This window comes from Festucalex cinctus, chromosome 13 (genome assembly GCF_051991245.1).
Source record: "Festucalex cinctus isolate MCC-2025b chromosome 13, RoL_Fcin_1.0, whole genome shotgun sequence".
In the NCBI taxonomy this organism is placed as follows: domain Eukaryota; kingdom Metazoa; phylum Chordata; class Actinopteri; order Syngnathiformes; family Syngnathidae; genus Festucalex; species Festucalex cinctus.
This window is the reverse complement of record NC_135423.1, coordinates 20,313,823-20,331,048: the sequence shown is the minus strand read 5'-3', so window position 1 is coordinate 20,331,048 and position 17,226 is coordinate 20,313,823. Positions and strand designations below refer to the sequence as shown.

The following is a 17,226-nucleotide window of genomic DNA, read 5'->3' as shown; positions in this document are numbered from 1 at the left end:
CAATTTATGAAGATGTCTTGGCAATTCCAAAGGTTTTCAATTCACACTAGCCGGTTTGTTTCTGAAACTTTTGAACTCCTACACTTAAAAAGTCAATACAGTACACATCAACATCTAAGAGAAGAGAATCCTGTTACAAATAACCTAGATTATTGATACTTGTAATTGGGGATGGGCGAGTACCAGGGCCGGCCTAGGCTCCAGGCGAGCTAGGCGGTCGCCTAGGGCGCCATCTTGTGGAGGGGGCACCAAATTTCAGAAAGGAAAAAAAATAAAATTTAAAAAACACAAACACAAAAAGCCCTCCCCCCCTCTCGTGTTTTCTAACATAAAATGTGTTATATAGCAAATATATTTTATTAAGTTCCTTTTTTTTATTACTTCTATTTCAAATAAATGAAAATGTGAGTTCACGACCTGCTGTCCTGGCGCCCTGAACCTGACCCGCTGCTGCCGATTACAATGAATGAAAGGTAGGGGGAGGGGTCGTATATCATCTCAGAGTGTAGTGGCAGCACTTTAGAAAGATAGATAGACCCCAACGGTGCCAGCATTTTCACTAAATTTCAAAGCAAACAGAACATTGTACAGTATGACTACATAAACATGGTGGACACCATATGAAAGATTGGATTCAATTCTTTCATGAGAAAAACCTTATTCCGTTCTTTAGTAATCACCATTTGAAATTAGGTCATTTGAGTGACAAAAGCGAAAACACAAAAATATTGAGAAAAACAAAAGCTTTTTGTGAAAATATACATTTTTTTGCATAACAGTGACTTTGACACTAATATTTTTTGTTTAATGACACGGCAGCGCTGCACAAGATGTTGCGCTGCCCATTGAGAGAAAAAAACAACAACGTAATAAACGTAAATTAACGTTTTTGGCTGGATTCGTTAGGATTTTAGAATACGTCATTAAACGTTTTTGGCGGTCAAAGAGTTAAGAAAGCGGCGAAAGGAGGAGGAGGAAAAACGGGCCCAGGGTAGAGGTATGTATGTCAGTCAATCATCATTTTTTATAAAATAAACACGAAAATAGCGTTAGCTTCTTAGCTTGCTTGTAACTTGTTTACAATTACATCACCATTGCACCATTACATCCATGCTCGTAGCTACTTTGCACACAAGAGTGGGGCAACGCTTGCTGAGTTTAAACTAAAACAGCCAGTAAGTCCAGATACCTGCAAATGGATTTGCACAAGTCATTGTATCACATAACCACATTAATTTATTGAAAATAAGAATTATGTGCTGGTTTAATGTAAACATCGATATAGTAAATGCATTTTTTTTTTTTAACTAGATGCGCTGAGAAAATATTTGCAGCCACAACAAGCACCTGCAGAAGCTGTGGTAAACAATCCTTCAGTGTCATCTTCACCAAAGGCTACTGAATGTAAGTGCATGGATGGTGCATTTAATACATACAGCCATAATTTCTGACATTGTATTCTATCATAATGCAAATGGATTTGTTTTCCCTGCTTTAACACCAAAATAATTTGAAGTGATGTATTTTGTTTAATGTACAGCTGAAGCAACAGCCAGTCAAGCACCAAACAGCAGTACTTTGAGTGACACAAAGCTCGATCTTCTAGATCCAGGTGACTATTTCAGTTATATCAGCTATTGCTGCATCATGTACAGTGCTCAGCATATATGAGTATACCCCCTTTGAAAAATGTAAAGATTTTGTTCAATATCTCCCCGCGACCCTTGTGAGGAATAAGCGGTCAAGAAAATGGATGGATGGATGGATGTTCAATATCTCAATAAACATAAGAACAATTTCCAAAATATTGACAAAATGTTTTCTGTAGAATACGCACTTGACTCACAACATGAAAGTAAGGTTGTAATAGGATGCATAGATTACAAAATCTTCAATTTAATCAAATTAACTAATGCAAAAAAAAATAAAAAATGCAACCCACAACAAAAACGACGACATCTAGTATTTTCTATGATCTCGATGAATGTTATGGGTAGCAACATGTCTGCTAGGCCTGGAATTAACAAGCCTTTTTCTCGGGGTCTACTTATTTGTGCAATATGTACTCTAATAAATAAAAAAAATAAAAAAACACTCTTAGCAGAGATGCAGTCATTTCTTACCTGGCCAAAATCCAATATGTCAAGCATGGAACTTTTATAGTTTTTCTAGAGGAGAAAAAACTTAGAGAAATCTATCCCAACATGTGGGTAGCACTCAGAGTGGCTGCTACCATATCAGTGACTGTAGCATCAGCTGAGAGATGCTTTTCCAAGCTTAAACTAATAAAAACTATTTAAGGTCTACCATGTCACAAGAACGGCTAACTAGACTGGCACTTATCAGCATCAATCAAGAAGTATCCAGGCAGCTATCCTTTGACGCACCAATTGATGCCTTTGCTGCAAGGAGGTCCCGGCGTGCACTATTTTAAGTATTTGCCGTTATGTTCCTAAGTTATTTAATGAAGTTTTTTTGCACACTATTCACATTATCTGTGAATCACCTTATTGCCAAAGTTTTACGATATATCAAAGTTTGTATATTGATACATTTACTATTTTTTGTATCTTACACAATTATTAATGTACATAGTGAAAACATTTTGAGGTTTTAAATACTGTCATTTTTCAAAAATTGCAATAAAAAGTTGCATTGCATTGTACTTCTGTTATTTTTCTTATTTTTATTTGTTTGTGGAATTTGGTGTTTATTGCGTGGTGCGCTATTAAATACAATATATCTCTAATTTTTTTTTTTGTGTGTTTTTTTTAAATGGGATTGGGGGGTGGGGGGGGCTACCATGTACATTTTCGCCTAGGGTACCAAATCATGTAGGGCCGGCCCTGGCGAGTACCAATACCAGGTATCGGTATCGGGCCGATACCAGCCTTTTTTCAAGTACTCGAGTACACTTTGAGAGCTGACATCTGCAATTGTTTGCACATGTATGGAAATTAGGAATGGGCGTTCAAGTACTCGAGTACTCGTGACGCAGACGAGTAAAGCGACCGATGGCAGAGGGGGAAGACGTTACGTGAGTCCTCCGTACCTGTAACTGGTGCTAGCTTGCAGCAGTTTTTTACCAAAACTTCACGGGTTTGGAAATACTTCAAAACTAAAAGAGCATTTTTGTGTTTTATTTTGAGCGTTAAGAATATTGAAGAGTGACTGTGCCGTTTTTTTTTTTTTTTTGGTCAAAATTAAAGGAAATATATTTGTTTAAAAATATATTTTAGTGATTTTTTTTATTTGTCAAAATGTACTACTGTTATCGGCAGTTGGTATCGGTATCGGTGAGTACTGAGGGTCTGAGTATCGGTATCGGTCTGAAAAAAAGTGGTATCGAACATCCCTACTTTTAATAAATGCCGTCATTGGAGCGTAATGGAGTCCAGTGAAATGAAGCACTTGCACTCAGACAAAATCAAAAAACAATGCCGCAAGCATTTGTTGTGCTCTTGTCTCTTGATTTTTTATCTGTCAAACTATTATTCATCCCTGGTCCAAAGTATACTGAAATAAGACCTGAGACACACTAGTGTTTCAAATCTTATAGAGACACCAATGTGAAAAATCTACTTTTTTGGAGCTTTTAGCTATGTTAAAATGCTAATTCCTCACCAAAAACATCACTGAAGGGGTGTTTTCTTCCATTCACCCCTCTTTCAGAAATTTTAGGTCATTCGGTTCTCCAAGCACCAGCCCCTCGCAACCTGAGAAAACGAGCTGTTGTCACTTTGTGACATCATTAGGTGTGGACCCGCCTCTGCCTACTAAACGCACACCCACTTTCTCTGAGACCTCCATGGGATTGTGACAAAGATAGCCTTTATCAGGAAACATTCTGTCCAAATGAATTAAAAACAATCAATCATCCTTCACATTTTACAATGCCAAAGGCAATTACAATTGTCCGTCTTAAAATCACAGGTGGTTCTAGCTGACACTTGTGTACACTACAATTAAAACTTTTGCGCTACTGAACCTAACTGAACAAATAGCGTAATGGTTAGCACACTTGCCATGTAAGCAGCAAGTACCCGGTTTGATACCTGCTCAGGTTTTTTCTCCTTTTTTCCTCTCTACTTCGCCTCCTCCCCTTTTAAACAAAAGACGACATCAGGCAGAATAGTTTGTAGGATTTACCGCCGCTTTCTTGTTCATCTGTCAGAACGCTTTTTTTATTGGTTATGTTCCGTAAACGTCAGTTTATTACTTAGGAGTCGACGAAGCGTCGGCTTTCCCCCCCTCACATGAAGATTTTTGTTTATAAATATTAAACACGCTTAATATTTAAGATTGTCAGTACTGACATACCATATTATAGCGACAAATTCAATCTTAACAAATCTCAGACCAAAGAATAATCTTATAGGACAATTTTAGAAGACATAAAATGGTCAGGTGTTTGAGTTCCTTGGTTGTGAAGGGGGGGAAATCGATCAAAAACAGCCTGATTGTCCTAGCCTAAAATAAAACTTTATTGATCCAGAGAGGCAAATTAAATTGTCAAGCTTTTACTATACGTATACCATAGATTCATCCTCTGGTGGATTGGAAGGTTCGGATGAGGCTCAAAATCTGATCATCTGAAATATGTTGACAGATGTTCTCTATTACAGATTAACATCATTTTTGCGCCACAGATTATCACTGACCTCGATATAACCAGAGCAGCGGCTCACTTCAAACTGTACAATTATACGTTTCTTTATTCAAACAGCTGCTAAAAATATTCCACACTCTATTAACTTTAATGACGAATGGGAAGGGATAATTAACAGTGCAACGCAGATATAACTCGCACATCGCAGTCTATGAAATCAAACACATGTACACACACGCACAGACATACACCTTTACATGCACGCACACCGTTTTATGCACACATAATTTCCACATGGCACCGAGCCAGTCTGTGGAGAGTTAGCAGCTAGCACAAGAAGCAAGATAAGAACATGCTGTCTCATACTGCAGCAACGTTAACACTGAACCAGGAACATCTGGGCAAAAATAAAGCTTCTTCATAATCCTTCTGGCCTGAAAGAAGACCCTGATAAAGAGAGAGAAATATCGAGGAAAGCGTATCCTTGGCAACCTTTTTTATTTTTCCTGACTGATGGATCACTCACGGAATAATTACAACATGTTTCGTTCATTATATTCATATTTATATTACACTTACTGCATCTTCACCACTATAGTATAACTATTAACTACTCTATGTAATGCTACATTTTTCTCCAGATTAATTAATGAAGAAAACAGGCATTCACAATTTTTGATTTATTCTTAATTATCCATATCTTTATTTATATCCATCCATGTTTTATGTTGCTTGTCTTCATTCAGTTCGAACTATATTAATTATAGTCTATCCTAGCTTTAGGAGACTTTAGGAGTGTGACGATATATCGATACCGCGATAAATCGTGATACTTCGTCTCCTGACAGATTATTGATACGCCTACGCAAGTATCGCGATATTTGTAATTAATATACAGCCAGTATAACGGCTCCATTGTTCATTACTTATTGAGCAATGACTTGGGGGGGGGGGGGGGGGGGGGGCACTAGGGGGAGCGCCTCATAAGAATGGCGGGAAAATGTACGGAAGTCTTCAGACGAAGAAGACTCATGAGCTTACGTTTACTTGTGTAAGACATCTGTCCATAAAGTGACTCAGTTTTGCATATGTTTCTGTGAAAAATGTGTATTATATCTTCAATTTTAATATTTTAAAACTTTAAAATTTGAGGAATATTAATGTTGACTTAATTGGACTTAATATTTCAGTAATTTTATTTATTTATTTACTTTTGCAATGTTACACAAAAAAATTGTCACAGTAGCCTATATACAATTAAACAATTGACTTTCTAACTGACTGACATGTTGCATGACAATAGCGTTTAAGAAAGACACAAATTTGTTGACAGAAAGTGGTCTCTGTTAGGAAGACATTTGTATTTGTTTAAAAAAAATACACTGTAAGTACTCACTGTGAATAAGACAACAGTTTTAATATTATATTTCAGTGATAGTACAAAAGGTAACTATTTTCTCATTGAAAAACAACATCAGTTTATTTCTTGATTAGTTTTATTATAGAGTATCGTGGATTTATTACCTGACCAATATATCGCGGTATCGTCACATCGTGAGATAATCGTTATCGTGAGGCCTGTATCGCATATCGTATCCTATCGTATCGTGAGGTACCCAAAGGGTCCCACCCCTAGCTGACTTTGGGCAAAAGGCCCTGGAGTTGTCGCCAGGTGTGTTTTACCAAATGAATGTCATGATCAAATCCTTAAAATAGAATATAATGTGGAAAATGCCTTGTAGACTGGTGGCTGTAAAACACACAAACATGACGGAATGAAAACTCACAACACCAAGCAAAGCGTGCACAAACAGGATCTGTGTGAGAGGAGCTGACGTTTCTCGTGCTTTTGCCGTGTAACAGAGCTCAATAAGCGGCACTGTCGCTTTTTATCTCAACATGCTATTCAAATTTGAGAAGACCGAGCGCGAGCTGAGTGGTCCAAGAGCGCTTTTTAGAGTGCTAACGCTGGCTGTGAGGGCGTGTAAGTGTACAGAGTTCTGTTCAGTAATTCTTAATGGCTTTTAGCATCAACTGTAATCATTTATGACATTCTCTTTCTCCAAAATGACCTTGTTCTAGCGCTGTCGCCACCCCACGCAAATTCACACAAAGAATTGAAAGTGCTTGTTTCTTCTTGTGTACGTCATCGCAGGGGTCTGTTGTCTGCAACAATGTGCACTTAAAAACTTGTTACCCGGTGTTTATACTTCTAAAGTACATATTATGTAATGTTAAGTGAAGATGTTGCACGAGCCAAAGAATATCTAGTGGCTGTCGACAGCGTGTGATTGTTGACGGCAGCTGATATCCGCATCAAGTCTTTCTGTTTACTACATTTGTTGAGCATCACAGCGTGATGTATATGTATATGCAGTTTTTAGTTATATGAATGCATGGATCTGATTTCACATGTCTCTGGAGCTCTCCACATGCATGTTTGTGTCCCTGCGTGTTGCGTGAAAATATCAAAGCTATACATGGATGCATGCAGATCTGCGCTGCACTTTGGACCAGCAGCCAGTCTGAAGCTACTTTGTGCCTCGGCGTGTACGTGTGAGAGCTTGTGCGTGAAGTGAACAGCTGCTATATAGAGCCTGTCGTGGGCATGAGGTAATTAGTGCAGAAGATAATCATATTATTTGGACGGCCGACCAGCGGAGGTTCAAAGTGAGGGGAGGCAGGTGAGCTTGTATGGCCGGCAGCTGCATGTTAAGTAAGTTCAAAATGAACCACACAAGTCCTGAAAGGGGAAGGACAAGTTAAGGTGAGAGTGAGAGAGGATAAGGTGAGGAAAAAAAAAACAACACACACACACAAGGGGAGTAGAGGCAAAGCAGGAAGTGCGGAAATTTAAACTAACACAACATGATAAAGACCAAATTATTCAGTTTCTGTCTGTGTAATGAGCAAAAAAATGACTTTGGCTTGACAGACATTTAAAAGCAAGGACACAGCCACAATCTCTACATCTATTCAAACCTAATCGCTACAACTTGTACTCTATGTAACGTATATCCCCAAGGTGCGTTCAGATGCACCAAAAGAGACTTCCTATCTGGAAAAAGATTGGCTCTAAAATAGTTTGTCCCAAGGCCTATTTAATGACAAATTTATTTCATGTGTGGAAAAACAAAACATTATCAGTAACAAGTTCATTTCACCATATTGTAGTAGTAGTTATTCATGTTGTGCAGAGGGAAAAAGGATAAAAATGCTACTTTGCTGACATTGAACCATGCCCACAGCCATTCTCCTCAAAATACTGACTGACTGGTTCTTTCATTTTTATTTTTATTTTTTGGCAAAAAGTGTATTAATTATGCTGTGCATGATAACAAGATTATATATTTGCCTGCAGGAGTTTTAACGCATTAACCCATGCACACTTTTTGTATGATACGTAATGTCTGACACTAGTTTAGACTTTGTCAATGTCTAATGTGTGTAACTAATTATTTTACTCCTGGGCATGTTTTATTGCACTCATGGGATCTCAATTAAATCAGTCTTTTCAAGTATAGCATATCATGAAAAGAAAAATCACAACAAATGTTGTAAAATCCCGTGAATAAGAAACACAAAAAAACATATTTGGAACATTTATTTATTTATTTTTTGCCATACTAGTACTAAGTGTAATTGCACATCCACTACAGTAGGTGGCAATGGCACTGTCATTGTCAGAGAGTGCACAATTAGCTCCTCCACAGAAATGTAATTAATTACAACAATTTTATAGACAGAGGATAGTGTTTGTAGTTGTGGCTGAGTGAGGGTGGGTGGGAGTGTGTAAAATATTTTCTTATTCCTGGAGGGGTTGAGTAATAAGAAAAATCAATTGAGACGCTCTGTTTTAAGATATATATATCTCCAATTAAAGACGATTCGATACGTGTCTCGGTATATTTCAAATTGAGACGATTTGGTTTGATTCAATGAACTTAAACCTTTTAAATCAAAAATCCATTTTCCAGTTCAAACTGTTTTTTTGCTACTCATTTGTTTTATAAAGATCCCAAATCAACAGGGGCCTTAAACAAGTTGCTTGATAAGAAACAATTTTGTAAAAATAATTAATAATAATTATAAAACAATATCCATCCATTCATTTTCTTAACCGCTTGCTCCTCACAAGGGTCGTGGGGGGTGCTGGAACCTATCCCAGCTGGCTTCGGGCAGTAGGCGGGGGACACCCTGGACTGGTTGCCAGCCAATCGTAGTAATAAAATAATAATAAAAATAAAAAATTGAATCAACCTATTTATAGCTTATTTCATACACAACGTAACTCATGTGCTTGACATACTTTAATTAAAACTACAACAATTAATAGCAATTATAAACAAAGATTTAAAAGCAAAGAAATAAAAAAACAAACAAACATAAAATTACCAAAAGAGTATACAGTGCAAGAACGAGATTTTTGAAAACATGATTCAAAAATATCTTGAAAGGCTTAAAGGCGCATAGATTTTAAATTGGTTTTAAAAGAATTTACACTTTACTGGCACGTTTTGTATCTTTATTATCAGATTGAATAATATGAATTAATAAAGGAGTAAAGGAGTACAGAGAAAAAAAATGTTTATTTTTTTGAGGTGGCGTATTAAACAAGGGGATGTGTTATTCACGTGATTTTATAATAAGATTGACTGAAACTGTGTATGTTGCATAAATAAGAGATATGATTAAATGATGCCTTCATAAATGCTACACGTTGCACACCTGCTGTTGAACTGAAGTGCCTCACTCTAAACAATATATGAGAGGCACATCTCTGTAGTAAAGTTTTATATTTATTACCTTGAAAATAATTTCTATAGATTGTGCGCCAGTACATAATGTATGTTTTGTTCTCTGAAATGCTCTTCAGGCTCTATCTGAACACACCTTGTTCCAACTCAGCATTGGAATGATTTGTACCTGTTTTGACTGCATGATGTCAAGGTGAAAGCAGCCATCCACATGAGGCATATGCAGCGAGGTTACATTGGAAAGTGAGTTAGGATAATCTCAACTATTCCCCGGGCTGCTGGACTATGTTCTCTGTATCACTCCTCTACTTCATTGTTACTACTCACTTAAAAGCTACGGCGTTGGGCGCAGCTTCACTGTGGGTGAGCGAGTGAGTGTGTAAGTGACTGCACCTGTTCTGGCTGGTTGGCATTGGACAGCGGGATCACCATCCAGATGATGTTGAGGTTATTGAGAGCAGCGCTGGTGGTGAAGGAGCAAGGCAGGACGGCTGCTTGGCCTCGGGCTACCTGGATACTGCTCTGTGACACCATCACGTCCAGTGCGTGTACGCTCACTGCAGGGGAAGGCACAAATCCATCAGCGACTTCGTACACAAAAGATACAAAACACAACGGGAAGTATATCTGAATAATCAATTTAGTTTATGTGTCAAAAACATTCTCAAAGATCGTAAAGCTCAGTTTCGATTGATAGTCAAAGTAGTTTTAAATTAATATTTTTATTAGGGCCCCACAGATATTGATTTTTTTTTTTTTAGGCCGACACCAATTATAGATTAATCAGGCGATTAATTAAAAAAAAAAAAAAGTGCACTAGGTTTTAGTGTTCTTTTCTTTTCTTTTTTCTTTTTCAAACAAAGCCCATTATGTTAGGTAGCGCGTAAATAGTGACAGCTCAATTCCTTGCACAACTACTTACATTACTCACCTAAGCATTGCTTATAAAAATTAAGATTAACTTAGTTTTGAATGGTAAATCCATGGAATGATTTCATTACACTGTATACATTCAAGGATACGAGGTTATTGTATAGATTTATGTACAATAAATAATAAAACGATTACTTGTGTCCAGCTAAATGCTAAAAGTACAAAAAGGTTAAATAAATAAATACATAAATAAATAAAATCAGCAAAAATGAGCCATTTGCCTGATGTTTGAAGAGCCATAACCAGCAGTTCTATTTGGCCATCCAATGAATTGGTCGGGCCCGAATTTTTATTTTTGTTGATCGTATTATTCATGCTGAGAACTAGAATGAGAATATGTTAGGTTCATTTAAATATTTTTGAGTCAATACACTATGGGGCATATGCCACGGAAGAGGCGGGATGTGATTTTGCACATCAGTTTATTTCCGGTCCGGGTTACGAACGCGCAACCGAGGGGCACAAAGTCGGAAGCACAAGTATTTTTGACGCAGCCCACACGTCGCAAACCGAACCGGAAACAAACTGTTGTGCAAAAAACAGTCCCGCCTCTTCCGTTGCATATACCCCATTATTATGTCATTGTTAGCATGAAGAGTACAAGAAAAGATACATAACTTAGAGGAACATTAATTTGTTCGTATTATTGTTTATATATGAGTTGTAAATAACAATATTAATGTCATGTGCTTTTCTTGTAAAAGTCAAGTTTGCCCACAGTTCTTTCCCCTTTGCATTCAAGGATCTTTTCATCGTTACAGACACACAGACATGATTTCTAAACCAAGCTCCTCTTTAGAAGTGTTGTTATCATACACACATACACGCAAATGTGTCAGTGATATAACACAACAACTACACTTAAATTATCACAAGTGTGTTATGGTGTGGGGTATCAAAAGCTTGTGGTTTGTGAAATCTTTACCGTTACAAAGCAAGGCGCTATGGAGTCGGTTTTCTCATCTAGCCACAGCTGTCGGATATAACAGACTCACAAAGACAAATATGAACATGCACAACCTATTTCTAGTTCGGCTAAAGAAATTACAGCCTAAACTAAGTTACGTCTCCCCCACAAGCCATGTCCGAAACCCTCAATGACTTCATCTTGTCGAAAGATTGTGAGGGGGATGATCCCTTTGATAGAATTACAGATAATTGATCATGTCCTGTTAATCTTCTTTGTTAGTGATGTCGTCTGATGCTGATCTTGCTATTAGAACGCAGGAGTCAAGCCAAATGTACAAGCACGAAAAACTAAATATGGCTTGTTTGTGTTTTGTCTAGCTCACAAAGTACATGCCATTTGGCATCCGATATCACCTACGGGATCTCTCTTTTTTTTTTTTTTTCCTGCCTGTTGCTTTCTTGGCCTGGCTGCAACCTGCTAGACCTCCTACGCTTTCTTCTGGCTGGAATACACAGCAATGTTCTACACACTCACTCTTGACACAAGGGAGGTCAGCTAAACCGCTCATCATTGATATAGTCATGAAAACACATCAATTATTCAAGCCTTTTTACTTCAAGATATTCCACTTAAATGTCATCCCCGCTGTGACTCCTTTGTGCCAATCAATGTGCATATGGTAAATCGACAATGTCCTCATTACAGGTAATGAGTTGCCATTGAGTCATATTGAATGCAAGAAAAATTGAAACAATAACTTAAGCGAAAGAAAGAAAGAAAGAAAGAAAGAAAGAAAGAAAGAAAGAAAGAAAGAAAGAAAGAAAGAAAGAAAGAAAGAAAGAACGCCGAAGGAGCAACTTCCCGCAAAAGCCCTCCTTCCCCAAGGCAGTGGTATGTGAAGCTCACAATAGCTGTAGGCCTCATTTGACAGCACATGAGTTATAAAATGTGTGCCCAAAGACGCCTCATACAGAAGGAAAAAACAACACACAAATGTAAGAAAACGCAAAAATGAACATACTGTAATATATATACAGAGAGAGAGAAAGAGCTGTCAAGTTTTTTAAATCAAATTAATCACACCTTAGAATTTCGATTAATCGCATAATTACAAATATGCAAAATAATTACATTTTTTGACTGCCAAATTTAAAAAGCACCTGTTGGAACTTACTGTATGGTGTATGTAGACTAGCTGATGTATGTTAAGATACATATAAAGTAAAGATAAGGTAAAGTTGAAATTGGAAACTAATTTGTGCTAAAATGTAAGAAAGGTATGAATGATTAGGTATGATTTTTGTTTTTGCCCTCACAGAGACACTAGCAATCTATCAAATGCCTCGAGTGCCAAGAATACTTAAAGAGGCACAGATTGAGGAACCAAATCTAAACTGTGCATCTATGGGCAGGTTTAGGGTCGTTGTGATAGCCACAGGGACCAGAAACCTTACGACGAGTGCTGTGAAACGCCAGTGGTTGGAAATTCTTATCATTACTGCCTGGAAGTTATGACAAAAACTTTGAACCCAGATTCTAAGGTTCATAGTGTTGATTAAATTTAATGTTCATCTTCCGTGTTGGTGGTTGTTTGCACTTTACATGTAGTTAAATACTGACTCAAGTGCAGCATGAGATAATTTTACACCACAACTACTAGTAAAATGTGCCACCTGTGACCTTTCGGTAGCTTTTTGGGTACGCAAGACTCAGCAAGGATGACAGAGAGCTTGACTACAGTATTACTTGGCATTGCCTCATGACTTTGCATACTGTTGCCCTCCAGGACCCAGTAAGTAACCACTTTCTCAAAATGATGTCAAGTTTTTGCTCTGTGAGGGTCTAAGGAACACATAAAAGCCATGAGTCAATTAATTACTCATCAACTCTTATTAAATTGACCATAAAAAGGGGACACCAGAAATGAAATACCTTTATAAAGTAGATTTTTTTTTAAAGGATATTTTATGTGAAACTTTTGTGAAACTCACTGGTTGAACTTCACGTTGACTGGATGAAAGTTAGTTGAAGACAGAGCAAAATAGAAAAGAATGGTTTCTGGGGAGGCCACATTGAAACTATCACTGCAGGCAATGCAACAACCCTTGAGGAGCGAAGGCATAAACAACACAGAGGATCTGTTGGAAAGCTCAACGTTTTTCATTCAGGAGCCAAATGTCAAAACTGCAGAGACACCACAGATAGAAGGTACTGTACATCTTTAATTACGCACTGTATATGCTGTATGCGTGTGAGGTGCATCATTGATGGCAGAGAAGTTTTTCGCATACTCAAATTTAGTTCTTACATATTTTATTCTCATGTTCTATATTTATTTCAGTTTCAAAGAGCTCAGATAGACCTTATACTAGAGGAATGTAACTATAACCAAATGTCACGATATGGTACTACGGTACTACGGTAAGGACCTCACAATACGATAATTATCACGATATTGTGGGGCAGTTGGCAATGAAAAAAAAAAATTGTCATGTGCTCCTATTGGCTTAGCAGCACAAAGTACAATGGTCAATGAAGCGTGCGAAAAGTAATGTATTTTGACAAAGATGAAAAATATTTGCTTGTATGACTGATTTATGTCTGGCAAGAGCATATAGTTTTGTCCATGTGTGCACCATAATCGACCTACAATCATTAATAACACTTAATATTGAGGCACTTGTGGAGGAACTCAAACGTGTTGTTAAATTCCAGCGTGGGTCTTAAATATTCACATGTACAGTACAATCCGAAAAACTAGACAGCAAAGAGTCAGCGATTTAAAAAAAAAAAAATTATACATGATAACTATCTTTTTTTTCTAACTGCATTTCTTTGTGTAAGCGTGAGACCTCCATGGACGGGGGAGGAAGAGTCTGGGAGTGATGAGAGATCGAGCGTAAAAACGCATGTATCTCCTGCTCGAGGGGTAACAGTTGGCCATGCCGGTCCCGTTTCAAGTTTAATCTGCACCCTTTTAGAATACTTGGACTGAAATGGCAAATAACTTTACTGTCTATACTGAGTGGAAAACATTGAACATTATTAGACAAACACATGTTTAAAAAAAATTAACAGTATTTATTTATTTTATAGTTCTCTTTGCCTCTGGCTGCACACAACCAAAACGCTCTGTCCCAGGTGGTTCATGGTGAGTTGTATTTGTGTTTTTATCACAGCCCATGATGTAATACATCATGCAAACCAACAGGCGAGCAAAAGAAATTCATGTGAAACTCAGGTGGTGTATTTGTGTACCCAGCTGTGTGATGGCAATTCATCACTAAACTCAAAGCAAATTGATGGAAAAATAGGTCGCATGCTACCTTGCTTTGTTTTCCTTTGTCATCTAGTCTTTCCTTAATCTATATACCATTTTCAGAAAATCAAAAAAAGTGTAAGTGGGTGGACGATATGATAGCATATATTTACTACATTCTGTTGTTATATGAAATGATAAACTCCAAATTCTCATGAAGTTGGGATGTTAGGTTAAATGTAAATAAAACTGAATACTTTTTACAGCATTAGAAAATGTGTTTTCGATATTCAGATATCTGATTAAATTTGTGTTATTGTTAGTTTTGCTTCGTTTTGTTTTGCAAATATATCATTTGGAATTTGAGGTTTGCACCACGTTGCAAAAAAGACGGGGAAACAGTAGACTGCACAAATTGAGGAATGTAAAAACACCGGTTGGAACATTCAACAGATGAACAGGGTGGCAAGAGGTGTCATGATTGTGTACAGAAGGAACATCCCCAAAAAGCTCAGTTTTTCACAAGCAAGGAGGAGAGTTTGTTTTTTTTATTTTTTTTATTTCATCATCTATAATCCACAATTTCAAAAGCTGTTTAAAAGAATCTGGAGAAATTTCTACACTGAAGCAGCGAGGTCACACCAACATTGAATGCCTGTGAACTTCGATCCCTCAGGCTGCACTGCATTTAAAGGATCATTGTTCAGTTTGTCACTTTTTTACTCACGACTGCCACCTCTGGCCCAAAGTGTAACTGCAGAATCTGTGTTAGACTCATTCATTGTGCGCATGCGCGTACGTGCACAATCTTAAAATGACAGCCACAGTTGACAAACGAAGACATGACGTCAAATGAGGTAAGAAAAACTCCACCCCTCTCCTCACCAACGAAACTGTGGCGCGTGTGGGGTTCCGCACACTCTACTATAAAGGGAAGATAAAAGCTGATAGATGCAGTCAGAGTAAAAGAGTCAGGGCTCTTTGTACTCATCTGGGCATTGGTGGAGCATGTATGATGTAGAAAAAGCTTTAACATTACCTTTTTAAACGGCACAGTGTACCTTTAAAAAAAAAGGGGGGGGGGTCATTGTATAAAGGATATTGTGATGTGATTTCATGAACACTTCACAACACCATTTAAAGATGCATGACACAACTTAAGACTCAAATTGGAGTGTTAAAATAACCATATTTTCCACCCGCACATGTTTTAAGAATTGTATAATGGACATGAGGCACTACTGTGGCACAATGACTATTGACCCTATTTTCCTGTAAAGTGAAATAATGGTGAGGCATATTTTAAATTGCTTTATGACAGTCGGAATTTCCAAAAGTTAAAACCAACAATTGGGGAAAATAAATATCTCTCTTCATCTGTAGCAATGTATTCTCATTGCGTGAGGGATTTGTGATTTATTTATTTTTTGTTTCAAGCCCAAACTATGATGTCAGCTCAGTGTCTGCCAATGATTTGCTCACATGACTTTGCCTATTTACATCCATTTCTATGCCTTGCACTGATCTCCTGGTGCTGCACTCCACACTCCTCAGGCAGCCCGCCAAACATTTGCCCATCGACAGAGCTTTAAAAATCTCTTGCTCATCCTTTCTCTCATCCTTCTTCCCCACCCATCCTCGTTGACCTATTAGCCACATAGACAACCGCTTAACAGGATGCACTTGACTTGCCTTCATATAATAGTTTCCCGTAGTATGTACCGCAATATAGTTTCAATTTAACAAAGATAAAATAAGCTTAGTGTTGTAATTTAAGTTATCTTAAATGAGACTTAGACTTAGACTTGACTTTATTGATCATTGCAAGTTACTTAGATGACTTCAGTTAAAGGGATAGCAACATGAAAAATACACATTTGGAGCTTTTGGCCATGTTAAAATGCTAATTCCTCACAGAAGTTGTGTTTTCCTCCATTCGCCCCTCGCCAGTCATTCTTCTATCCAAGCACCAGCCCCTCCTAACCTGAGAAAATGAGCTGTTGGCACTTTGTGACATCATTAGGTGCGGACCCACCCCTGCACTGCCTCTGCAAACTAAACACACGCCCACTTTCTCTGAGACCTCCATGGGATAGTGACAAAAGTAGCCTTTATCAGGAAACATTCTGTCCAAATGAATTCTAAACAATTAATTATCCTTCACATTTGCAATACCAAAGTGCAATGAGAATTGTCCGTCTTAAAATCCGATCTGGCTGACACTTGTGTAAACTTGCGTAAAACTTTTGCACTGCTAAACCTAACTGAACAAACATTGTATTGGTTAGTGTGCTTTCCCTGTAAGTAGCAAGTACCCGGTTTGAAACTCGCTCAGCTTTGCTTTTTTTTTTCTTTCCTTCCTTCCTTCTTGCTTTTCTCTTCTTCCTTCTCCTCCTCCCCTACGATTTATTGCGCCAAGGAGCCAATTTATTTAGAATGTTTATTGAAGAATTGCGTCAAGTTGCGTGACCACTCAGAGGAATACTCAAACGCAACAACAGCCTGCTCGGACGGGAGGGGGTACGGCAACCACACAGGAAGAGGTGGGCAAGATTCTGAAGTACCTGGTTAAGGCGAAGGGTAATGGGATATTTATAAGGTTTTAGGTGAATGAATGAGTATAAATTTATACGTATTTGCACGCACGCACACGCACGCGCACGCACGCAAACGCACGCAAACGCACGCACGCAAACGCACGCACGCAAACGCACGCACACATACACACAAAAAAAAGAAAAAAAAGAAAAAAAAGAAA

At 37.8% G+C, this 17,226-nt stretch overlaps 1 protein-coding gene across 1 annotated transcript in view; it reads right to left on the bottom strand.

Annotated features, from left to right (window-relative positions):
• igsf11 (immunoglobulin superfamily member 11) overlaps nt 1–17,226 on the bottom strand; it is a 110,308-nt gene that overhangs the window by 19,576 nt on the left and 73,506 nt on the right. The window contains exon 3 of the mRNA XM_077540896.1: nt 9,760–9,923. Coding sequence (XP_077397022.1) covers nt 9,760–9,923 — 164 coding nt within the window. The remainder of the gene's footprint in view (nt 1–9,759; nt 9,924–17,226) is intronic.